This window comes from Scyliorhinus canicula, chromosome 1 (genome assembly GCF_902713615.1).
Source record: "Scyliorhinus canicula chromosome 1, sScyCan1.1, whole genome shotgun sequence".
NCBI classification, from domain to species: Eukaryota; Metazoa; Chordata; class Chondrichthyes; order Carcharhiniformes; family Scyliorhinidae; genus Scyliorhinus; species Scyliorhinus canicula.
In genome coordinates this window covers 290,263,938-290,289,468 of record NC_052146.1, presented here as the reverse complement: position 1 = coordinate 290,289,468, position 25,531 = coordinate 290,263,938, and the positions used below count along the sequence as shown (strand labels likewise).

The 25,531-nt window shown below is 49.4% G+C and overlaps 1 protein-coding gene across 2 annotated transcripts in view; it reads right to left on the bottom strand.

Annotated features, from left to right (window-relative positions):
• Positions 1-25,531, bottom strand: part of crim1 (cysteine rich transmembrane BMP regulator 1 (chordin-like)) — a 229,807-nt gene that overhangs the window by 21,703 nt on the left and 182,573 nt on the right. For both annotated transcript variants that reach the window (XM_038815001.1, XM_038815002.1), the window contains 6 exons: positions 24,652-24,808; positions 20,770-20,891; positions 14,689-14,898; positions 12,646-12,861; positions 11,089-11,310; positions 4,845-5,039 (listed from right to left, as the gene is read on the bottom strand). In XM_038815001.1, coding sequence (XP_038670929.1) covers positions 4,845-5,039; positions 11,089-11,310; positions 12,646-12,861; positions 14,689-14,898; positions 20,770-20,891; positions 24,652-24,808 — 1,122 coding nt within the window. The remainder of the gene's footprint in view (positions 1-4,844; positions 5,040-11,088; positions 11,311-12,645; positions 12,862-14,688; positions 14,899-20,769; positions 20,892-24,651; positions 24,809-25,531) is intronic.

The window sequence follows — 25,531 nt, the reverse complement described above, 5'->3', positions numbered from 1 at the left end:
TGGATAACCTCGCGGCTTTTACTAGGCTAGCTGGTATTGGGTAAGAAGTGTGGGGCGATGGGGGGGGTTCCCTTGTGCTAATCGAAAGCATTACCCTTGTTCCCCCACTGCCTCGCAAACCTCTCTCCTGGCCTCTCAGGACACAGTCTCCCACCTCCCCGTCGCTGGGGCCTGCTGTCCAGGCCCTGCCCGATATCCTGGACTTGCCCACAGTCCAACTTCCCAGGTTCGATTCCCAGCTTGGGTCACTGTCTGTGCAGAGTTCTCCCTGTGTCTGTGTGGGTTTCCTCTGGGTGCTCCGGTTTCCTCCCACAAGTCCTGAAAGACGTGCTTGTTTGGTGAATTGGACATTCTGAATTCTCCCTCCATGTACCCAAACAGGCGGCGGAATGTGGCGACTAGGGGCTTTTCACAGTAACTTCATTGCAGTGTAAATGTAAGCCTACTCGTGACAACAAAGATTATTATTATTCTGTAGCCCTCTCTTGTTCGGGGACTAGCTGTAGTCCTAGCAGCGGCCACCGTTTGAACCTGGCGCTGCTGCGACTGCTAACCAATCAGATTGGACCAACAGCTCTCTTAAGCTGAGACCTACTCCCCAGGCGGGAATGGAGTCTTGCCCTTCGCCTATTAACTCGAGGTAAAATGGTTGTGAGGCAGCCAGCTTTTTGGTGAGTGGGTTCCCGATTGACCTTCTGGTTTGGGCTTTGGGGGGGGCAGGGAACAGGATAGGGAATACAATGTGCTGTAGAATCCAGCACTATGTTTATATTTCAACGCTTCGACACTCTAAGCCAGGGGTGGGCAAACTACGGCCCGCGGGCCACATGCGGCCCGCCAAAGGTCTTTATGCGGCCCACCAAGATCAAGTCATAAAAAATATATATTTCCTTTTTTTTTATAAGGTTAATGGGGGGGGGGGCTGTTGGGTTACTGGTATAGGGTGGATACGTTGACTTGAGTAGGGTGATCATTGCTCGGCACAACATCGAGGGCCGAAGGGCCTGTTCTTTGCTGTACTGTTCTATGTTCTATGTTCTATATGAGGCGCCCAGGATCATAACCGGGTGAAGCGCCATTTTTGAAAAGTAGAGAAAAAGAGGGCTAAAGGCAGGATGCCGCCGGGGGAAGCGCTGAGGTATATGCCGCACGCTAATTGGTTACAACCGGGACTATTAATTAATATACTATGCGGCCCTTTAAAATTGTGAATTTCTGAATGTGGCCCTTGCACGGAAAAGTTTGCCCACCCCTGCTCTAAGCAAACACTGGATGAATCTGGGACACATGTAGGTCAGACCAGGTAAGGATTGCAGATTTCCTTCCCTAAAGGATATTAGTGAACCGGATGGGTTTTTCCAACAATCCATGATAGTTTCACGGTCACCGACTAGCTTTCAATTCCAGATGTGTTATTAATTGAAATTCCACCAACCACCGTGGTGGGATTTGAACTCAAGCCCCAGAGCATCAGCTCGGGCCTTTGGATTACTCATCCAGTGACGTTACTATTGGCACTTAGATTGTCTCCTCACACTAACTCATCGTGGCCATACAGAAGAGGTGTCAAGTCCAGGGGACAACAAACAGTTCTTCAAAATTTGTCTGACACTGTCCCTAATTTTGTAGGTTCTTTCAGTAAAAGGCAGGCAGTTCAACACAGCGCCCCAGTCAGAGAGGCAGGTTTCGGAATCACACCTTTCCCAGGTCTTCCCCATCTTTAATTTTGAAGGGGCAGATGCACCCCAAGGCACCTCTGTGCCTGCCTGAAGGAGGCCAAATCATGAGTGATATCGCCAGGGTCCTGAGTAGGGCAGATGGACAAAGAAGGGAAGAAAGATTGATCAGGACTGCACGTCACAAGCAAATTGACCAGTGAGAATATTTTAGTTTTGCTTTCAAATTTTTAGCCTCCGACCTGGTTACTGAGGTCAACAAGGTTAAATCATGGGCAGCACGGTGGCGCAGTGGGTTAGCCCTGCTGCCTCATGGCGCCGAGGTCCCAGGTTCGATCCTGGCTCTGGGTCACTGTCCGTGTGGAGTTTGCACATTCTCCCCGTGTTTGCGTGGGTTTCGCCCCCACAACCCAGAGATGTGCAGGGTAGGTGGATTGGCCTCAATAAATTGCCCCTTAATTGGAAAAAATATGAATTGGGTACTCTAAATTTAAAATAAAAACAAGGTTAAATCATGCTGAACAGTATTAGTAACAAACAAGTGTCACATTCCTCAGCGAAAGAAGGAACCAGCCAGTTTAAAATAAACACCAGCACATCGGGTGAGGAAGCAGACAGAAATTTCACAAGAGTGTCTCACACATTTGCTACCTTTTATCAGGTAGCCAAAGCCAGTTTATCTGTAATTGTAGTTATTTGGACAGTGTGTGGGGTGGTGGGGCATTATTACGTAGGTGCACAGGAGTGAGGGGGCAGCTCTTGTTGAGAGGCCCTGATGGGCTGGGTGGGAACAGTTGCTTGAAAGAAGCAGGATGTATGTTGCTGAGATGGGGTAAAGCTGAGGTTTGGTATGGGTGTCACCAGGGGAGTGTTGCTAGGTGATGGGGTGCTGCTGCGAAGATGTGTTCCTAGCGAAAGGCAAGAGGTGGTTCCTGTGGCTGAAAATGTTACGGGGTGAGGGTTGGATGGTTCTTTGGGGGAGGTGGAGCCTGGAGCGTGTGTTATTGGGGGTGAGGGCTGATTGAGGGGTTGGGGTGTTTGTTATTGGGGGTGAGGGCTGATTGAGGGGTTGGGGTGTTTGTTATTGGGGGTGAGGTGTGATTGAGGGGTTGGGGTGTGTGTTATTGGGGGTGAGGGCTGATTGAGGGGATGGGGTGTGTGTTATTGAGGGTGAGGGCTGATTGAGGGGTTGGGGTGTGTGTTATTGGGGGTGAGGGCTGATTGAGGGGTCGAGTGATTGTTTTTGGGGGTGAGGGTTGATAGGAGGTAGAGTGTGTGTTATTGGAGTGAAGGTTGATGAGGGTAGGGGGCTTGTTGTCAAGGGTAACTTCATTGAAACCTACTTGTGACAATAAGCGATTATTATTATTAATGTGTCTTGTAGGGTGTGAGAGTTTATTGGGGGTAGGGTGTGTTGTAGGGTGTGAGGGTTATTGAGGGTGCAGTGTGTGCTGCTGGGGGTAAAGGTTGACTGGGGGTAGAGTTTGTGTTACTAGGGGGTAAGGGTTGATTGGGGGGGTAGAGTGTGTGTTGTAGGGTGTGAGGGTTTATTAGGAGGTAGTGTGCGCTGTTGTGGGGGATAGGTTGACTGGGGGTAGTGTGTGTGTTACTAGGAGCTAAGGGTTGATTGGTGGGGTAGCGTGTGTGATATTAGGAAAGAGGGTTGATGGCGGGTAGAGTGGGTGTTGTTGGGGGTGAGGGTTAATTGGGGGTAGGGTGTGTTATGGAGGGCAAGGGTTGATTGGGGGGTAGAGTGTCTGTTGTTGGGGTGAGCGTTGATTGGGGGGTAGAATGCGTGTTATTGAGGGTGAGGGTTGATTGGGGGGCAGAGTTGGTGTTATTGGGATTGAGGGTGGATTGTGGATAGAGTGTGTGTTATTGAGGGTGAGGGTTGATTGGGGGTTGGCTGTGTTATTGAGGGTGAGGGTTGATTGGGGGTTGGCTGTGTTATTGAGGGTGAGGGTTGATTGGGGGTTGGCTGTGTTATTGAGGGTGAGGGTTGATGCAGGGGGTAGAGTTTGTGTTATTGGGTTGAGGGTTGATTGTAGGTAGAGTGTGTGTTGTTGGGTGTGAAGATTGGGGTAAATTGTGTGTTATGGGGGGTGAGAGTTGATTGGGGGATAGTGTGTGTTATTGGTGGGGGGTAGTTTGTGTTGTTGGTGGTGAGGGTTTATTAGGAGTAGAGTGTGTGTTATTTGGCGTGAGCATTGACTACGGGTTGAGTATCTATCATTGGGGTGAGCGTTGATTTGGGGGGTAGAGTGTATGTTATTGGACTTGAGCATTGATTGGGGGGTAGTGTGTATTATTGGGGGTGAGGGTTAACGGGGTAGAGTGTGTGTTATGGGGTGAGGGTTGATTTGAGGTGTTAGTGTGAGTCATTGGGGTGAAGGTTGATTGGGGGGGTACAGTGTGTATTATTGGGGGTGAGGGTTAACGGGGTGGGGAGAGTGTGTGTTATTGGGGGGGAGGGTTAACGGGGGGGGGGGTAGAGTGTGTGTTATTTGAGTTGGGGGTTGATTGGGGGTTAGAGTGTGTGTTTTGGGGAGATGAGGGTTGATTTGAGGTGGTAGAGTGTGTGTTATTGGGGTGAGGGTTGATTTGGGGGGTACAGTGTGTGTTATTGGGGTGAGGGTTGATTTGAGGTGGTAGAGTGTGTGTTATTGGGGTGAGGGTTGATTTGGGGGGGTAGAGTGTGTGTTATTGGAGTTGGGGGTTGATTGCGGGTAGAATGTGTGTTCTTGGGGGTTGATTGGGGGTTAGAGTGTGTGTTTTGGGGAAGTGAGCGTTGGAGGGGTGAGGATTGATTGGAGGTAGAGTGTGTTTTGGGGAGGTGAGGATTGATTAGCGGGAGAGTGTGTTGGGGGGTGGGGGGGGAGGTTAGAGATGCTGAGGTGGGGAGACGGAATAATTTGCACAGTTATCTCTCATGGGAGGAGACGACGTGAGCTGCTTGCCGGAGTCAGAGATTCAAGGGCAATGCTTCTGACCATTTCATTCTGAAAGCCAAACAGGCTCCGTACAAAACAGATGCTCTTCATTAACTGTAGATTAGAATAAACAAGGCGACAAAACGCTTGAACTGTGTGCACTGGGAGGCGGTGAGGGGGGAGCTGCCAGCTCTCTCTTTCCCGGAATTTTACAACGTGCTAGCGGCGTTCCAATTACCTGGGCACACAGGGCAGCAGCTTCCGTCCACGTAGACAAGCTCCAGGCAGGAGAGAGGAGGACAGCTGACTGTCGAGCAGAGCGTCTGACCCTGCAGGCAGTAACAGTGGGTGCAGCTGTCGATGTCCCATCTCTCCTCGTCTGCGTAGGTCTTTTCATTGAAGTGACAAACCACTTTAGTCGGGATGCTATCCTCTGTTTGGATGGGGGTGGGGGAGAGAGAGAGAGAGAAAAAGAGGGAAACAGAGAGGAAAAATAAGAATGTAGTTTGACTGTAAGTCGGCAGTGGTTCAACCCCTAACTAAAGCAGCCTGATCCTCACCAGGCTCACAATCTGGGCATTATAACACCATATCTAGCTCTCAGTCAACAAAATACCACTTCAAACTGTTTTGTTCTTTCCCCCGATAACTGCTGTCCATTCCCTGTCTGCCTGTCCATCCTTTTAAAAAAAAATTTAGAGTACACAATTATTCTTTTCCAATTAAGGGGCAATTTTAGTGTGGCCAATCCACCTATCCTGCACATCTTTTGGGTTGTGGGGGCGAAACCCACGCAGACACGGGGAGAATGTGCAAACTCCACACAGACAGTGACCCAGGGCCGGGATTCGAACCCGGGTCCTCAGCGCCGTAGGCAGCAATGCTAACCACTGTGCCACCGTGCTGCCCTGCCTGCCCATCCTGAGCAAACAAACGGTAAGTGACCCGGGGAATTTTAATAGCCTAAAACTGCAGAACCCTCCACCTTCCGGGCCGCACTCAGAACTGGCAGGGCGGTCTCCCTGCAGATTTTCCTTCCCAATCCACAGCTCACCGACACTGATGGCTAGATGGAGCATCCTCACGAGCAGCCTTGAGGAATGAATTTGGGATGCACCAGGCCAGATTGGCTAAAAAAAAAAGCAACTGTCAAAAATGTCCTTCCCAGAGAGCATCGATGGCAGGTCTGGTGTTTACCGCCCATCCGCGGATGCTCTGAGATGGTGGGAATGGTGTTTGACCAACTGACGGCGGTTCCCTTACAACTGAGTGGCTTTCTTAGCCGTTTCCGAGGGCAGTCGAGAGTTAACCAGACTGCTGTGGGACTGCAGTCACTTCCTGGTCAGATGGCCAAGGATGACAGAACCATTGGGATTTTTACAATGACACGGCGGTTTTTACGGTCACTCGAATTGACACGGGGCGATTTGAGAGGCCATGACTCTCGTTTCTACACATAAAATATTGCGTGAAAGGAAGTCAAGACAATTCAGCTTGTTCCAAGGACCATGCGGGTTGATTACCTGGCACCTACATAGATAGACATAGAACATACAGTGCAGAGGAGGCCATTTGGCCCATTGAGTCTGCACCGACCCACTTAAGCCCTCACTTCCACCCTATCCCCGTTAACCCAGTAGCCCCTCCTAAACTTTTTTGGTCACTAGGGGACAATTTATCGTGGCCAATCCACCTAACCCGCACATCTTTGGACTGTGGGAGGAAACCGGAGCACCCGAAGGAAACCCACGCACACACGGGGAGAACGTGCAGACTCCGCACAGACAGTGAGCCAGCAGGGAATAGTCCTCCCACAGAATAACAGATCAGCAAAGCTCACAATCTCATTAGGAGTACTTCTGGCAGGCGACACCCAGGGACAAAGTGAAAAGGGTAAAATGAAAAGATTGTTGCTGAAAAGATTCAGGCCGCTGAAGATTTTCACCACGTGACCACAATTATTGAAATTTGGTATTCTTGCATTTGTCCTGTGCGTGTGTAAGGTGAAATGTTTCAGCAACCAGCCTGTCTTCCCAGCAATATTATTCACGTTCTGTACAACCAAACAACTGTTGTAGTTTTGCTCTTCATGCCAGTGGGCTGCAGCTTGTCACTAGAGGGAGCAAGAACTCCACAGTGTGATGGGAAATGGTACTGAGTGGAATGTGGGGCAAAAGGAGTGTGTGTGAAGGGGCAAAACGTGTGTGTGAGGGGGCAAAAGGAGTGTGTGAGGGGGCAAAAGGTGTGTGTGAAGGGGCAAAAGGTGTGTGTGAAGGGGCAAAAGGAGTGTGTGAGGGGGCAAAGGGAGAGTGTGAGGGGGCAAAGGGAGTGAGTGAGGGGGAAAAAGATGTGTGTGAGGGGGCAAAAAGTGTGTGTGAGGGGAAAAAGGGAGTGTGTGAGGGGGAAGAGGGGTGTGAGGGATAGAGGAAGGAGAGATAAAGTAGTGAGTGAAGGTTAGAGGAGTGAGGGTTAGAGAAGTGTGTGAGGGTTAGAGGAGTGAGTGAGGGATAGAGGAGTGTGTGAGGGATAGAGAAGTGTGTGAGGGTTAGAGGAGTGAGTGAGGGTTAGAGGAGTGAGTGTAGGTTAGAGTAGTGAGGGTTAGAGCAGTGAGTGAGGGATAGAGGAGTGTGTGAGGGATAGAGGAGTGAGTGAGGGTTAGAGGAGTGAGTGAGGGATAGAGGAGTGAGTGAGGGATAGAGGAGTGTGTGAGGGATAGAGGAGTGAGTGAGGGTTAGAGGAGTGAGTGAGGGTTAGAGTAGTGAGTGAGGGATAGAGGAGTGAGTGAGGGATAGAGGAGTGTGTGAGGGTTAGAGGAGTGCGTTTGGTTAGAGTAGTGAGTGAGATTTAGAGGAGTGTGTGAGGGATAGAGGAGTGAGTGAGGGTTAGAGGAGTGAGTGAGGGTTAGAGTAGTGAGTGAGGGATAGAGGAGTGAGTGAGGGATAGAGGAGTGTGTGAGGGATAGAGGAGTGAGTGAGGGTTAGAGGAGTGAGTGAGGGTTAGAGTAGTGAGTGAGGGAGAGAGGAGTGAGTGAGGGATAGAGGAGTGTGTGAGGGATAGAGGAGTGAGTGAGGGTTAGAGGAGTGAGTGAGGGTTAGAGTAGTGAGTGAGGGATAGAGGAGTGAGTGAGGGATAGAGGAGTGTGTGAGGGTTAGAGGAGTGCGTTTGGTTAGAGTAGTGAGTGAGATTTAGAGGAGTGTGTGAGGGATAGAGGAGTGAGTGAGGGTTAGAGGAGTGAGTGAGGGTTAGAGTAGTGAGTGAGGGATAGAGGAGTGAGTGAGGGATAGAGGAGTGTGTGAGGGATAGAGGAGTGAGTGAGGGTTAGAGGAGTGAGTGAGGGTTAGAGTAGTGAGTGAGGGAGAGAGGAGTGAGTGAGGGATAGAGGAGTGAATTTGGTTAGAGTAGTGAGTGAGATTTAGAGGAGTGTGTGAGGGTTAGAGGAGTGTGTGAGGGTTAGAGGAGTGAGTGAGGGTTAGAGGAGTGAGTGAGGGTAACAGTAGTGAGGGTTACAGCAATGAGTGAGGGATAGAGGAGTGTGTGAGGGATAGAGGAGTGAGTGAGGGTTAGAGGAGTGAGTGAGGGTTAGAGTAGTGAGTGAGGGATAGAGGAGTGAGTGAGGGATAGAGGAGTGCGTTTGGTTAGAGTAGTGAGTGAGGGTTAGAAGTGAGTGAGGGTTAGAGGAGTGTGTGAGGGTTAGAGTAGTGAGTGAGGGTTAGAGGAGTGAGTGAGGGATAGAGGAGCGAGTGTAGGTTAGAGTAGTGAGGGTTAGAGAAGAGTGAGTGAGGGTTAGAGGAGTGAGTGAGGATTAGAGGAGTGAGTGAGGGTTAGAAGTGAGTGAGGGTTAGAGGAGTGTGTGAGGGTTAGAGTAGTGAGTGAGGGTTAGAGGAGTGAGTGAGGGATAGAGGAGTGAGTGTAGGTTAGAGTAGTGAATTAGGGTTAGAGGAGTGAGTGAGGGATAGAGGAGTGTGAGGGATAGAGGAGTGTGAGGGTTAGAGGAGTGAGTGAGGGATAGAGGAGTGAGTGAGGGATAGAGGAATGAGTGAGGGATAGAGGAGTGAGCGTAGGTTAGAGTAGTGAGTGAGAGTTTGAGGAGTGTGTGAGGGTTAGAGGAGTGAGTGAGGGTTAGAGGAGTGAGTGAGGGTTAGAGGAGTGAGGGATAGAGGAGTGAGTGAGGGTTAGAGGAGTGAGTGAGTGATAGGGGAGTGGGTGAGGGTTAGAGGAGTGAGTGAGGGATAGAGGAGTTAGTGAGGGTTAGAGGAGTGTGAGGGTTAGAGGAGTGTGAGGGTTAGAGGAGTGTGTGAGGGATAGAGGAGTGAGTGAGGGTTACAGGAGTGAGTGAGGGATAGAGGAGTCAGTGAGGGTTAGAGGAGTGTGAGGGTTAGAGGAGTGTGTGAGGGATAGAGGAGTGAGTGAGGGATAGAGGAGTGAGTGAGGGTTAGAGGAGTCAGTGAGGGTTAGAGGAGTGTGAGGGTTAGAGGAGCGAGGGTTAGAGGAGTGTGAGGGTTAGAGGAGTGAGTGAGGATTAGAGGAGTTTGTGAGGGATAGAGGAGTAAATGAGGGTTAGAGGAGTGAGTGATGGAGGAGTGTGAGGGTTAGAGGAGTGTGAGGGTTAGAGGAGTGAGTGAGGGATAGAGGAGTCAGTGAGGGATAGAGGAGTCAGTGAGGGATAGAGGAATGAGTGAGGATTAGAGGAGTGAGTGATGGTTAGAGTAGTGAGTGAGGGTTAGAGGAGTGAGTGAGGGTTAGAGTTGAGTGAGGATTAGAGTAGTGAGTGAGAGTTAGAAGAGTGTGAGGGTTAGAGGAGCGTGAGGGTTAGAGGAGTGAGTGAGTGTTAGAGGAGTGAGCGAGGTTTAGAGGAGCGTGTGAGGGATAGAGGAGTGAGTGAGGGATAGAGGAGTGAGTGAAAGTTAGAGGAGTGAGTGAGGGTTAGAGGAGTGAGTGAGGGTTAGAGTTGTGAGTGAGGGATAGAGGAGTGAGTGAGGTTTAGAGGAGCGTGTGAGGGATAGAGGAGTGAGTGAGGGATAGAGGAATGTGTGAGGGATAGAGAAGTGAGTGAGAGTTAGAGGAGTGTGTGAGGGATAGAGGAGTGTGTGAGGGATAGAGGAGTGAGTAAGGGATAGAGGAGTGAGTGAGGGATAGAGGAGTGAGTGAGAGTTAGAGGAGTGTGTGAGGGATGGAGGAGTGAGTGAGGGATAGAGGAGTGAGTGAGGGATAGAGGAGTGAGTGAGGGATAGAGGAGTGAGTGAGGTTTAGAGTTGTGAGTGAGGGTTAGAGGAGTGAGTGAGAGTTAGAGGAGTGTGTGAGGGATGGAGGAGTGTGAGGGTTAGTGGAGTCAGTGAGGGTTAGAGGAGTGAGCGAGGGATAGAGGAGTGAATGAGTGTTAGAAGAGTGAGTGAGAGTTAGAGGAGTATGTGAGGGATAGAGGAGTGAGTGAGGGTTAGAAGAGTGAGTGAGGGTTAGAGGCGTGAGCGAGGGATAGCGGAGTGAGTGAGTGTTAGAAGAGTGAGTGAGGGTTAGAGGAGTCAGTGAGGGTTAGAGTAGTGAGTGAGGGTTAGAGGAGTGTATGAGGGATAGAGGAGTGAGTGAGGGTTTGGGGGAAGGCTGAATTACTCCTTGCAGCTTCGTGATAAGATGCTAATTTTCTGCTGCATTTTAGGTTATATTGCCGATAATTATCCTAATATCTATGAAACATGAGTGACTCTGTTGCTGCTGAAATGTTGATCACAGTTCATATTGACAGAAGCTGGTTTCAGTGACGAAGGCTCTGGTGGATCAGAGAGGTGAGGGTAATGCAATGTGAAAGGGTTGTGGTGATAATGAACCGAATGCAGATGTTCTCCTCAGCACCAAGCCGGCAATGCAGAGCCGCTTCAGGCTCCCGGCTTCCCGTGTCCAACTTGAGCTGGTCACAGCTGGAACATCTGTGCCTCGGGAGACAGAGACTGGGTCCTGAGCTCCGATGACCTAAGCCATGGGTTAAAACTGGGCTATAAGAGAGGTTAGAGCTGAGCAGTGTGGATTTCCTTCCACTCTTTGGATGCATTAAATAATAACGGATGAAAATATCCTTTTGAGTCCCAGGAACTCTCTAATGATGTTCACCTGCTCTCATTAGCTGTGTTAGCAGGGAGGTCTTGGGCGGTTCAGGAGAACAGAGCAGCAGTGTTGAAACTTTCCTTCATTTGTTTCGAGGTGGGTTTATCCCGTGCATTTCCTGGCTGCTCAGGAATCAGCCATGAGGGCAAGGGAGGGAGACCGCAAGAGAGAAGCCCCTGGGCTCAGGATGTCGGAGTTCCAATGATGAATATGACAAGAGTCATTGCGTCCTCGAGCTGAATCAATATGCCCGAGATAGCAGGCGGCTGAAACATGCACACAACTAAAACAGATGGTCTGCCTCCTGATGGAGAGTGGCATGCCTCATTCCTTTGCTCTGCCCCCCCCCCCCCCCACGCCCCCATTCCTTCAGCGCTGTTACTCACCAATGCAGTAAGGGCAGCACTGCCCCTTCCGCAGGACCGGCCGGGCACAGGTCACAGCTGGACACGACTCAGAGTAGCAGCTGATGACGCCCTCCATGCAAATGCAGCTGGTGCACACGTTTGGCTTCCAGGATTCAGCTGCCAGGAAGATATCGCCCTCCTCGTTCTTGCAGTAACCAGGCATGGTTCGGTTGCTTGGTGACAAAGGCTGAAGGGGTTCATCTGAAAAAGGGAGCAGAATAGATTGCAATTCAGCGAGAGGTTAAAGTGAAGTCGGCTTCCCCACCCCTCCAAACTGGATATTATAGACAAGTGGGTTTTTGTTGCATTAAATAAAATGCTGGCTGCGTTTAAACCAGTCTCATGTGTACACCGAGTTTTTTTAAAATTCTGTGACTGATGGAACCCGGGGTAGAGATGAGACAAATAACACAACACACAATGCAGTCCTGATGGACCGAACATTACATTTATAAAGCGCCTTCTGCAAAGTCAGCATGGCATAATATGCTTGAAACAAAACTCGGAAAACCAGCAATTTGCGCTGAGCAAGAACACACAAACCACAATGATGGCCAGATAATCTGCCTCTTTTTGAAAAAAAAATTGTGCTTTAAATGGTTTTAAATGGTAAAAAGATGCAGTTACGAGAGAGGCCCTTCAGCCCAGTAAATACTGTCCTTCTAAGTGTACAACCTGTTTGGGCTATATTCATTGGCCTTCTGCCCCAGCACTGAACCAGGAATTTCAGCTCACAGCTAGATCAATTCATGGTTCAGTGAAATCGGTATTTGATGTGCTAATTGTCAAAAAAAAAAATTCCGTAGTTAATAATTTGTAAATGTGAAATGAAGATTCATTAAGTTCTCTGGCGGGGTCACTTTAGTCCAATTCAGATGGATGAAAAAAAATAAACAGTTCACCCTTCTGTTCAGTACTGAGCTCCCAGCGGACATGCATCAAGTCACAAATTTCGGTGGCGCTTGCCCAGGTTCCCGAGTACGACTGAAACTCCTTTGGATAACCTTTCTGGGGAAGGTCCGCTTGCGCTGAGGAGCATGGGTAGGAAGAGCAGCTATTTTAACCACTGTCCCGCAGGTCGAAGGAAGGCGGGAGTCTATCAGAGAAACTGCAATGGTAAAGTGAAAGCCGGGGGGGGGGCTAAGGAGATGGCTGGAAACAGCAGGGTCAGGGATGAGGCTTCTGGGGTAACTGCTCAAAAAGGCCATAGTGCTTACCCATAACATCTTGGGGCATATTAAATCACAATCTAAAATTACATCGAATATACAGAGAAGGAGCAGGCCATTGTAATCTATATGAGCGTCCTCCCCACCTCTCTTCACCTCATCATATTTTTCTAGTCTGTGACACCCCCCCCCCCCCCCCCCCCCCACACACACACACCACTGCCCCCCCTCTCTTGTGCTCCTCTGTGATTGCTTCTATTTTATTTTATTTTGAAACAGGCCGTGCATCTCCATTTGATTACACTCCTGCGAAGTGTCTTGGAGGGCGCCGTGTAAATGATGTTGTTAAGCTTGTTGCGACACGTACCTGGGCACTGCGGACAGCACGAGTCCGGAGTCCTGATGGGGTTCTGGCAGAGGATGGGCGGGCAGACCTCGGTGTCACATAGCACACGGCCGCTGTGGCACGTGCACTGGGTGCAGGAATCGATGTTCCACGTCTCTCCTTCCACAAAGTACTCGCCGCCGGGAGCGTGGCAGATCGACGTATCGCTCAGCTCAGGCTTCCAAAGGCCGGAGTCCTCTGAGAACACAGTTAACAATTTGGTCACACACAAGCTTATCGGGACGTGGAATGCTTTACCACTCGTGGCTGTTGAGACGCCGACTACTGACATCAATTGAAAGGGAACTGTTCAAAAGGGAGGAATATTAAAAGGTACGAAGAAAGAGTGGAGGAATGCAATTTGAGTAGAAAGGTCAGACTGAAAATCCAGCACTTACACAGGCACGGGATGAATGGCTCCTCTTTGTGCTGCAATTTCTTTCAGTTTATGAATTAAAAAGTTGTAATATATCAGGGGGAAGAAATGAATTCCTTTACAACATGAAGTAGTTAGGCTGTCCTTTCACACCAAATGGTAACTCCTTTGATATACTTATCAATACTAGAACTAATTAGCTGTCATATCAGTGTAATGTAATGTAAAGGGACACAGTACCATTAACTAACTCGGAGTGTATTTTGGCTCAATGCTCGTGATTCTGAGACTATCCAAAGCTGGTCCGAAGGTGGCAGAAGCTGATGAATAATGGATGACCCACCGCAACGGTGCAATGCTCAATGCAATCCACAAAATAGTAGGTGGCCATTTGGCCCATTCATGCCTGTGCTGGTTCTTTGCTAGATCAATCCTAAGCATAAAACACATGCATCTGGAAAGTTCCAGGATCAAACCCTGTGCTTACTTTGCTGATTGCAGCCTATCCTATACAGGGCAACAGGTCTTCACACTCCTGGGCTAGGGGGAGGAATACAAAACAATCTTAACCCCTTACCCCATGTAAGCTGCTTTCACACTGTGGGAAATAGTCACCTGGCAATAATTTCCCTTCAAAAGCTAATTGGTGGTTAGAGGACCGCTCACTGCCCAATTAATGATGGCAGCTGGGCTCTCGAAGCTGGAGGAGCTTCAGGAAGTCCTCCAGGACGGAAGGAGCGACTGTCTTTTCAGATCAGAGAGAGAGCGAGAAAGGACTCCTCCATCTCCATCCTCCACCATCTGCTGTTCAGAGCTGTGGGGCTATCAACTGACCGGAATTGGCTACTCAGAAATGCAGATGAGTCGCCATTCTGCCCCTGATCGTGCTTCCGGGGCAGGAAGGTGCGGACAAACCGGCACCACGGTCGACGATGCAACATTACATGCCCGTCTGACTCTATTCACACCACACTGGGTGGGTAGGTGAAAATTCTGTTCATCATGGGGCTGTGTGCCTGCTGCTGGGATAAGGAAGTCAGTTTAACCGTGTAATTGATGAAGCTATATCGGCGAAGCTGGACGCCTGGAACACAATCTGAAACCGTGTTCGTATAAAAGCAGCTTTCGTTTCACATGGCAGGCTGCATTTTCCCACTCATTAATTAGCGCAGTGTTTTGCTATCAATTAATGGGAAAATACAGCTACTGTTTATCTGAACAAGCTTCGAAGCTGGACTTAATAAGTTAACTGGAGATACTTCAGTGATACCAACACAGCAAAGGATCCTCTAAAATTAATCTATGAGTTTGCCATGTTGGATTAACATTTATGCGCAGCTGGTGTTCAGTGACCCTGACGCTTTATATTTAGCACACACCTATAATGCTGAGGGGCTTATTAATAATAGTTATTACTCTGAATAAATTTCAACAAACATAGAAAATGTACCCATTAAATGTACCGCAGTTAAGTGCACTGCTCTTTCTGCGAGCCTCCTAATTGCGATAGACCAAATTACCTCCTTCTGTGCAGTCAAGTGAACTGGTCAGAGGCAGGCCCTTTAGAGCGCAAGGCCCATGTTAATAATAACGCCCCCCCCCCCACCCCTCTCTGTATACAAGGGGAGGGTTAGTTCGGTGCTCCTTACCTGGGCATGATGGGCAGCATTGTCCAGGGCGGATGGTCGGATTTCCGCAGTTGGGCACGGAACAGGTGATGAGCGCACACATCTCACGGCCACTGTAACAGTAACATTCGCGGCACCCGTCGTGCCAACTCTCGCCAGTCTCATGTCGCCGTCCGTCCATGGACAAGCACGAGCCAGTTTTGACTGGAGGCATGATGGTTGTGGGCACATCTAGATATTAAGAATTTCACAAACCAGAGTTAGCCATTGTGTAGGCTCGGCTCTCTCTATCTCTCTCTCTCCCCCCCCCCCCTGAACCTTGTGGCTTTTCCACACACCTGAGCAGGCCCTTTGTGATTCTGTTCGCAGGAACTGCAGCAGACCATTCAGCCCCCTCAAGCCAGCCCATCCATTCAATTAGACCATGGCTGTTCTCCCTGTGAAATCTTAGCAGCGCATAAAGCAGCAACTTAAATGATGAGTTTTATGACCTCACGACATTCTAAAGCCACTGAAACACCTTTGAAGTGCCATCGCTATAATGTGGGACGCATGGCCGCTAATCTGTGCACAGAAAGCTCCCACCAACACCCCAATGAGATACATGGCCAGATCATTTGTTTTTAGTGATGTTGATTGAGGGCAAATATTGACCAGGACACCAGCGGTAACTTCGAAATAGAGCGGTGGGATCTTTGTTCATCATCTTGTTTGAAAAAATGCACCTCTGACACTGTCAGCGCTCCCTCCTGTCACACGGGGGTGCCAGCCTTGATTAGATGCTCAAGTGGAGTGGCTTAAACTCATCTTTCAGTTGACAATGCTGACAACTGAGCCCAAAGGTTTCTTTTCTTCCTCCCGAGCCTCAGCTCTGAATGACATTTCTGAAGACAATATGACATGGCTTCCATTCCCCGCATCAGGGGTGTTTGTGTGAGATTGTCAATTAGGATCAAATGGAGGGAAGATGCAGGACCATGTCCACTTGGAGCTGGATTGAGACCACACAACCTCCTTTCACATGATTTAAGTAACAAGATGGCTGAACGGTCGACAGGTCAAAGGGCACAGATATAAGGTGGCTGGCAAAAAAACCTGAGGTGATGTGAGGGTAAAACCTTTGATACAATGAATGGTTAGGATTTGGAATGAGCTGCCTGACACGGGTTCAGATTGAATGAGAGCCTTCAAGAGGAGACTGGATGAATACCTGAAGATGGGGGAAAGAGCGGGGAAACCGGGATTACTCTTTGAAAGAGCTGGTACAGACTTAATGGGTTGAACTATTCGATGATTCTAGAAAATCCCTACAGCCAGAGAAGAATTTCAACCTGTCAATCTGGGATCAACTTGGCTCACAGATTAAAAGGCAGTGTTTAACCTACTGTGCCACCAAGATTTCCTTTCTGGGACACAGTTTCTGGAGTAAGGATTCATCAGCACCAGTTTCCCTCTGATACCTCATCAAATTGCAGTTAGTTGTGTTGCTCGCTGCATTACTAACCGACCATGGACAGTAGGGCCTGATCCTCTCCACTGACGTACACACGCTACGAGAAATGGTTGGTGGACAGCGAACAGGAGTGGATTCCCACATTTAAACCAGGAAACCGACACAAACTTGGGAGTTTCATCTATTGCTACGTTGGTTGGAATGAGCTAACTCAGGGCTGACCAGAGACTGAACCTTGGACCCATTACAGCTGCTCACTGGAGTTTGAGCATGCTTTTATTGCTGACTGTGAAGAAAGGCTTTTGTTTGACTTCTCCCCCATGGAGGCACAAGCTACAATATAAGGTTTGATCTACCGGCGGTCGGTAGATGCCGAGTGAAGCCTCCCGCAGGCTTCCCGGCAACCAGAACGACTCGTGAGATCTACCCAGATCTCGCGAGGTGTTGGGAACAGGAACCTGCCCAGAATGGGCAAGACAAAGCTGCACTCGCTAAAGTCGGGTTTAAACCGACTTCGGCGAGCTTGCCCAGGATCTACCGGCCTCCCCAGGGAGGCCCCAGCAGGGTGCCGTTCAGTACTGGTCCACACAAACGTGGTTAAGGTGGATCGGCACCGGGGAGGTGCATTGGAGGCCACCCGGGTGGTCACGTACAGAGCACGGTGGCTCCCCAGGCCCGTGGACAACGTGGCACTGCCACCCTGGGACTGCCAAGCTGCCAGGTGGCACTGTCAAGGGTCAGGGCCTGAGGCAGGTCATGCCCCTGAAAGGAGGGTGGAGGGGGATATGAAGGGTTGGGTGGGGGAGGGGGGGAGATGCGGGGCAGGTAAGAAGGAGCTTCTTGGAGGTTGGGAGTGAAGGGTGGGGATCCTAGAAGGGGGTGACCTGTAAGGGGGCATGAGGGGCCTGAAGAGAGCGGGGGGAGGGGTGTCCTCACTTGGGAAGGTGTTGGTAATGGCCCTGTGTGTGGGAAGTGACATTGCCCATGGGTGGGCGTGTGTGGGGACCCTCAAGCTCACTTTGAGATCAGGGCACCCTTTCAAAATGGCCGCCCGATCTCCGAGGAGCCGGTCTGGCCAGCGGGTTCAACTCCCCAGTGATAAAAATAACGGTACAGTAAACCGGTGAGAAACTCCCCAGGACCCCAAAAAATGACCAAGTGTCGTTAGATAGCAGTGGGGAACTCACCGACAGAGCTGGGGGGGGGAGGGGGGGAACACCCAGCAAAACCCGCCACAAATGATCATGCCCATCCATGAGCAGAAGCCCATCGACCCAGTACTAGACTGCAGTATTGACGTGTCTAATGGTACCGCGGAGTTAATCTAACTCAGTGACATCCAGGCCTATGAGGAAAAATGAACAATATGGGACTGATACTGAGGTGTGGTTTTGGAGTGGGGAACTTGGTGGGGGAGGATTTGCAACCTGGGAAGTGCAGGTTTGCCCCTTCGCCGTGGAGATTAGTGTTTGGATTATTTTATCCAGGTTTGCCACCTGACAACCTAACTCGACCTACGAGCTTGTGGATCTAAGGAGCAGATAGGTTTAGTGGATGGGGTGTGGAGGGAAGGGTGGGGTGAGGTGGGGGGGGGGGGGGGGGTAGGTCATGTGGGGGCCTGGGGGGAGGGTCAGGTGAAGGTGACAGATCACAGGGAGCAGATGGGGCAATTCTGGCGGGAAGGGATGAGGAGGTTGTGCAGATGATGGTGGGGGTGAGTTTTAAAGGTTTAACCTGTTGGGGGCAGGAGTGAACAGTTTTTTCTTCTCCTGGCTCACAATAGCACAATAAAGTTGTTTCACCACACACCCTTCCTGTCTCCCTTTTTTGACCTGACGGGGTTTCCTGCAGCCTCCTTTAAAAGGTTTCAGTGAACGACCTGTCTGCGGAGAGTGTGTGCATTGGTTGTCCGCCCCATCTATAAAAATTGTGTTCGAGGCATGTTGGAATCCTGTTTGAAACATTTAACATGTTCGCTTCTCACCTGGCACAGCCTCGCCCATTTATTGGGGATTAAACTTACTTGAGGCTTTTACGTGTAACTGTGCCGGATAATACCATAAAACGTTGGGACGCCCTTTCACGTGGTGACTTTTATTGGGGGGGGAACGAAACTCACCAACATAGGAACAGGCTGAATATTCAGCTAATTGGGCCAGGAGACTCCCAACTCCCAAGTCAGTCCCTCAATGATAATGGTGACAAATAACTTGCTCAAATCAATTGCTCGATTAAACAGCTCTCAAGTAGCCCAATGTTTATCCTGCAGAGAAGACACAGCTGGGCATCTGTCTGCTAAATATATTTCTGCACCGTCTCTTTCCCTTGATGATATTTGGAGGACATAAAACCACTATTTAGGCATTTAGGACATGCCTTCCCGTGAGGGCAAAGATGACAAGAAACTCTGTGACTTATTTACTCGTTAATATACCCCCCCCCCCCCACAAAATTCCACAAACACGTTTCCGCCCGAGGCCAATGTCTTGGAGACTCTGGAAATATAATTCATCGGATAAGGGGTCGGCAACTTAGAACAGAGAAATGCCTTCACTCCGGGGGTTGTGAATCTTTGCAATTCTCTAGCCCAGAGGGTTGTGGAAGCTCAGTGGTCAAATATACATCTTAAAACTGAGATTGCCAAAATCTCGTGAACTAAGGGAATCAAGGGATGGTGGGACAGGACGGGAAAATGGATGTGGATGATCAGCCATGATCTTACTAAATAGCCAGCAGGTGCAAAGGGGGTCTGAGGCCGACTCCTGCTTCTATTTCTTAGGTTCTCATGTTTCACAAGTGCTGGCTTCCCTCTGCTATCTGATCCACGTAGCGATTCTTCGCGTTAAGGTCAATAATTGGCAATATTCTTGAATCACCAGGGCATCACAACGGAGTTCAATCCTGCCTCCACCTGGAATTCATCTACAGGACTCACCTGGATAATAAGCAGCCCACTTGATTGGCACTCCATCCACAAACATTCACTCCCTCCAACACTGACGCACAGTGGCAGCCCTGTGTACCATCTACAAGATGCACTGCAGGAACTCACCAAGGCTGCTTAGACAGCACCTTTCAAATTCACTACTGCTCCAGCTAGAAGGACAAGGGCAGCCGACACATGGGAACAGCAGCACCTGGAAGATCCCCTTCAAGACACACATGACCCTGACTTGGAAAAAATATCGCTGCCCCTTCACTGTCGCTGGGTCAAAATCTGGGAACTCACTCTCTAACAGCACTGTGGGTGTACCTACACCACATGGACCAGCGGTTCAAGAAGTTGGCTCCCCACCACCTTCTCAAGGGAAATTAGGGATGGGCAATAAATGCTGGCCTAACCAGAAACATCCACATCCTGTAAAAAAAATGATTTCAAAATTGGGAACAGGGAGCCTTCTGGAGGTCAATAGGCCAACTCAACATAAGACAGTTTGAAATACATACCATTTAGGAAACTGAGGGGCACGTGCCCCAAACTGAATTTTTAAAGGAAAATATGGGTTGAATATTTGACTGTTTGTACAGTCACTGATCACACAAATGACCTCAATAAATTCCTGCCCATGCCAGCTCCAATGGTTTCAAATGGTTTGAGTTGAAGTGGCTAACGTAACTGTGCTACCAGGCTCCTTGGAGAGAATCAAATTAGGTCAGGAATACACGTTGGGCTGTGATGAGTTCCTATGTTTTATTTATCCTGCTTCATCTTCTCTTCCTCTCGCATTTCCTACCAGTGCCGGCTCTCACACGATGACTGTTTTTCTACAGGCATCAAAATGCCCTCCAGTACACCGTCCCTTTCAAACTGCGACAGAGGGCGAGACAGGTGAGTTCGATCCTGTCCTTGCCGGGGTCCTACATCCCTTGCACCTTTGCCAAAGGTCAGAGGCAACCTGGGGATCTTTGTTTTTCCACCATCAGCTTTTTACTTTTTTAATCTAAAAAATTGTCGCCTGATTACCAATCTTATCAGCGGAAACACCTCCCGATTTGCATAATAAAATCCTCATCCTTGGTCCCTATCTCTGTAACCTTCTGGTAACTGTTCTCCTTCAGGTCTCACCTCTTGAACACCCCCCCCATTTTAACGGCTTCACCATTGACAGCCGTGCCCGCAGCTGCTTGGGCCCTGAGCCCTCGGATTTCTCCCCTGCACCCCTCTTTGGGATGATTGGTAACAGGCACATGAAGGATGCCGCAGTCTGTGGACGGGCCTCTGACACTTCAGCGGGTGAATCAGGAGTCGACGGAAGAGGCCTGCTATTTACTCAGCAGATCTACAGACAGAAAATAAAACCTTGGAACCAGGATATAACCACTCATTGGAATTATCATTCCTTCCACTTACCCGCACACCAAAGCCAGCTTGAGAGGCAGTCTGCAATATATAAAGGATACCTTTCCTGTACAAGTGATTAGTTTATGCTCTCCTGCTTGCTCAAGGGACTTGAGTAGGATCAAAGCCCTTTCGGAAAGGTGCCTTTGCTGAAGATGACTATCTTAATTAACAGGAGAACCGGCACTACACTGTTCCTTGGCCCTCAGAGAAATAGGATTCACATTAGCGCCTGATAATTATTATCGCTGTCCTTAAGCCCAGTGTGACAACAGCTCAATGTGCCAGTAAAAGCAATTAGCTCCCCTACCCTTGCATTTGCAGATAAGACAGCCATAAACGTCTTGTTCGAATCCCATTGGACAATACTTGTCACACGGACGCTCTGGGCACTTCTTACAGCGACAGATATCACAGCTATGTTTGTTCTTCCTGTTTTAAAAAAAAAGAAAACAAAGTAATTTCCAAAACAAGCAAGGCTGCCCCACCGCAATTTAAGTGACACATATATTATACCTCTCAAACTAGTCTGGGCAACTTGCATTTAGAACTTAATTTCAAACTTCTACCCGTGGAAGCTCGCTGTTGTTGCCTGGATTCTGCCAAGCGAAAGGTGGGAGGTGGAAGAGGTGCTGGAGGGGAATGTGGTGGCTCCATCTGTTTGGAGTCCCGGGACACAAAGACGCAACACAGGGTTTCGTGGTCATGTGCAGGGCGTGTTCATTTTCAGCTGTAAAACTCAATGGCAAGGTGGCGAGTGAAGGCCAGCAACACGAAGAACACAGGGAAGGAGCAAACACAGAATATTAAAGCACAGAGGGAGGCCGTTCGGCCCCTCGTGTCTGTGGAGACTCTTTGAAAGAGCTCTCCGCTTAGTTCCACTCCCCTGCTCTTTCCTACAGACGTTTTCCTTTTCAAACAGCAGAGGGAATTAAGGGGCTTGGGGATAGGGCAGGAAAGTGGAGTTAAAGATTATCAGATCAGATAATGATCTCACAGAATGGCGGAGCAGGCTCGATGGGCCAAATGGCCTTCTTCTGCTACTACGTCTTATGGTCTTTTTGAGTATTACCCCCTTCAGAAGTCACTGCTGAATCTGCTTCCACCTTTCATGAAGTGGATTCCAGTGCAACAATCCTTTCCCAGTGAAAATGTCTTCAATTCTCTTCTGGCTCTTTGGAAAGGTATTTCGAACCCTTGTCCTCTGGTCACCAGCCTGTCTGCTGGTGAAAACGTTTAGAAACAGTGGAAGCCCTCCCTACGGTAGGAATGGTTGGAAATTCTCCCTCTCCGCCTCTCTTATCCTCCTTCACCATACTCCTTAAAGCTTACCACTTTAATCAAGCTCCTGGCCATCTGATCAACTATCCCTTCGCATGACTCAGTTTCATTACGCTCCCGTGAAGCGAGAACTTTTATTAAACAACGTAAGTTGTTGTTTTCTTCCAATCCACTCTTACATCAAAGCCCCAACCAAGTTTGTACACCCCTCTTAAATATCCCCTTAACAAACAATTAGGAAAGCAATATTAGTTAGCTCTGTGAGTTGCTGGTAATGCCATACCAGTGGCCAAGACCTGAAAAAGGTAAGTAGTGGAGGGAATTTAAATTTGTTTTGAACACGGAAATGAACAAAATATTAATTCACTTGGTGAAACAAAAGGATTCCTGACATCCCTTTTTAAATCTGGAAAACAGGATTCATTTCAGCAAGTTTTTCCGGATTAAATGGTGCATGTTCAATGAATGGGAGAAGAGCTAGGCTGGCGGAACTGCTGAATGCATTAGTACGAAGGAGCTGCATTAATAGAATTCCTACAGTGCAGAAGGAGGCCCTTTGGCCCATCAAGACTGCACCGACCCTCTGAAACAGCACCTTACCTAGGCCCGCTGCCCCACCCTATCCTCATAACCCCAACAAATTTGCACATCTTTGCACGCTAAGGGGCAATTTAGCATGGTCAATCTACCTAACACGCACATCTTTGGACTGTGGGAGGAAACCGGAGCACCCGGAGGAAACTCACGCTGACACAGGGAGAACGGGCAAACTCCACACAGTCACCCAAGGCCGGAATTGAACCCGGGTCCCCGGCGCTGCGAGGCAGCAGTGCTAACCACTGTGCTGCCGCCCCAATGTCAGTAGAAATGTACTCATTGCCTTGGTAACATAATTCAGTAATTGGGCCATTCCAATTGTGTGTGTTACCCCAGCTCTCTCACCTTAAGGCTCAGTAACTTTCTACAGCAGATCCCTTCACTTTGATCTAGACGAGGGATGGAAAGATTACCAAGGATTCCCACTCTTTGTTAATTATTATTCACCTTGCGATGCGAGGGCTGTATTTGTTGCCCATCCCTAATTTCCCTCAGGAAGCTGGCGGTGAGCCACCTTCTTGAAGCGCTGCTGCCCACGTGGTGCAGGTGCACCCACGGTGCTATTTCCATCGCGGATTGTTACAAGTAGGTGGTTTGCTCGGCCATTTCAGAGGGTGGTTAAGTGGGTCTGGAGTCCTGTGTTCACCAGACTAGTTAAGGATGGTAGATTAGTGAACCAGATGGTTTTTATTGACAACCTAGTGGCTTCAAGATCACTACTAATGAGGCTAGCAGTTTATTCCAGAACGGTAAGTTCCAGCCCCCACCAGCTACCTTTTGGTGGGATTTGAACGCATGCCTCAGGAGCATTGGTCCAGGCCTCTGGATTACTAATCCAGTGAGAGTTTCAGTCTGCTACGGTCCTCCCAATCATACTCCAGTGAACCTAGGCAAAAAGAAGTGTGCATGCTAACATTGGAGAAGGGCAGGATTGGGCTTGATTGCAATGGCATCTACAGATGAGCAGCTTGCCAACATACCATTCTTGAAAGCGGCAGGCTTGCTGTAAACAGCGTGTTTTTTTGTTTTGTTGGGAGAGGCTGTACAGCACCACTGTGCCCTGCCTCGGGCTTCTACCCGCCTATCTGCGAATCTTAACTTCTCCCCAAATCGTCGACATTCATTTCAATTGAGAATTATCAAAACATCGCTTAGGTATAGCTTGAGATCGGAGCACTGATAACAGTGGTGTCTGCGAAAATGTTTTGCTTTCTTTCGCAGATCTGATGGAATCCGCAATTTAAAAGAAAATCTTTCCGTCTCGTTGAAAATAGAGAACGCTCCTGTGATGGTTCAGTGAGTAAATGTACCACATGGTGTGGCGCTGATCATTCCAGACCAGGCAGGTCCGAGGTTTCATCCCCACTGTGTGCTCAGTTAACTGATTACATCTGGAGCACCAGTAACACACAGATATGAGACTATTACAGGGCAGTAATGAAAAACCAGGAGCTCACAGGTCGGTGCAGGGAGGGGGGGGGGGGGGGGGGGGGGGGGGGGGGGGGGGGGGGGGGGGCAGAATCAAGGGAGCTTGTGGACTTGGAACTGATTGCAGAAAGATGGGGAGGGGTGAGGACATGGAGGGGCTGTCAAGATGTTGCTTGACTGGGAATCAATGTGGGTCAATGGGCACATGGGTGATAGTGGAACAGGTCTTGGTGTGCGCTAAGACGCAGCAGCAGAATTCTGGATGACCTCAGGTTTACGGAGGGTGAAACGCGGGAGACCAGCCAGGGGTTTGTTGGAATAGTCCAGTTCAGAAGTAAGGAAGGGATGAATGAGGCTCTCAGCAGCAAGTGAGCTGAGAGAGGTGTGAAGGTGGGCGATGTTGTCAAAGTGGAAAACTGGACAGGTTCTAAGGTAGGCAACCCGAGTCAAGCCCGTCTACGATTCAGCATACGGTTCGAAACGAGCGAGTGTCACCCCTGATTTGTGACCCATTACAAATTGGGAACAAGTGTACTAAAACCTGACAGCTGCCGTGTATAATATGTGACCGATCTGATGCCACTGCCAGAGTTGAGAATTACCCCCCTCCCATTGAGGCACATGCCTTATCGGCAACTAAAGGTTTACATCAGTACGGTGGCACAGTGGTTAGCATTGCTGCCTACGGCGCTGAGGACCCGGGTTCGAATCCCGGCCCTGGGTCACCGTCCGTGGGGAGTTTGCACATTCTCCCAGTGTCTGCGTGGGTTTCGCCCCCACAACCCAAAAGATGTGCCGGATAGCCACGCTAAAATTGCCCCTTCATTGGAAAAAATAATTGGGTACTCTAAATTTATTTTAAAAAAGAAACCACTGACACACGTACATGTATCCGAAGGGGCAGTACTTGTCGCAAATCACTGGTTTGCACTTCTTTGGTCGTGCGCGGCACTGGCAGATCTCACAGCCGTGGACATCAGTCTGCAAGCCAAAGGGACAATCCAAACCACAGCCGGATATCAGGCCCGTACATAGCTCCTCTCCTGGAAAAGAAATTACATCAAACTTAGCATTATCAAGAAGAGAAAAAAACCCAGACAGATTTATATAGTGGCATTCATATACTTAACCTGGAGGTGGGCGAATGTGAAAATTCATGGAGCCGACTGGCGTATTCCCACTATCGCCCCTTTCACCCAGAGGCAGGATGAGGGGGCGGGGCATGAGGGCAGCGGGTATACTTGCCAGCAGACCGAGTGTAGCCAATTAAGGGCCCTGAACTGCCTATTGCCAGCCGCCCACTCCATCTTGCTGCTTGTTCAGTGCAGGAGAGTCTCCTATTGGGCCCCCAGCCTTGCGAGCCCACCCAGCACTCTTCACTGGATGGCCAGCCCACCTTCTGACCAATTCTGGGAAAAAAATATCACTGTGAATGATTGTTCCCCACGCAGTGCAGGGTTTGTGGCATCCGTTTGACTCCGACGCCGAGTGCACAATTCCGCCCCCTCCCACCACACCGCGTGGGCCAATTAAGTACCTTGTGAGGTGCGGTCACTGCTATAATGTTGGAATGTGCTCTGTCTTTTGCTATAATAACTGGATCTTGAGGGCAACTTAAATCGAAGACTGGTGTCCATCCTTATTGAGAAAAGATGTTGTCCTACCCATTGGTTTGGATGTCCCTCCGGTCATGCACCATTACCTGAGTGGGCAAGCAGCCGGCCTCTGTGGCACTGCTGTGCTTGAGCTCCCAAACTTAAAAAGGA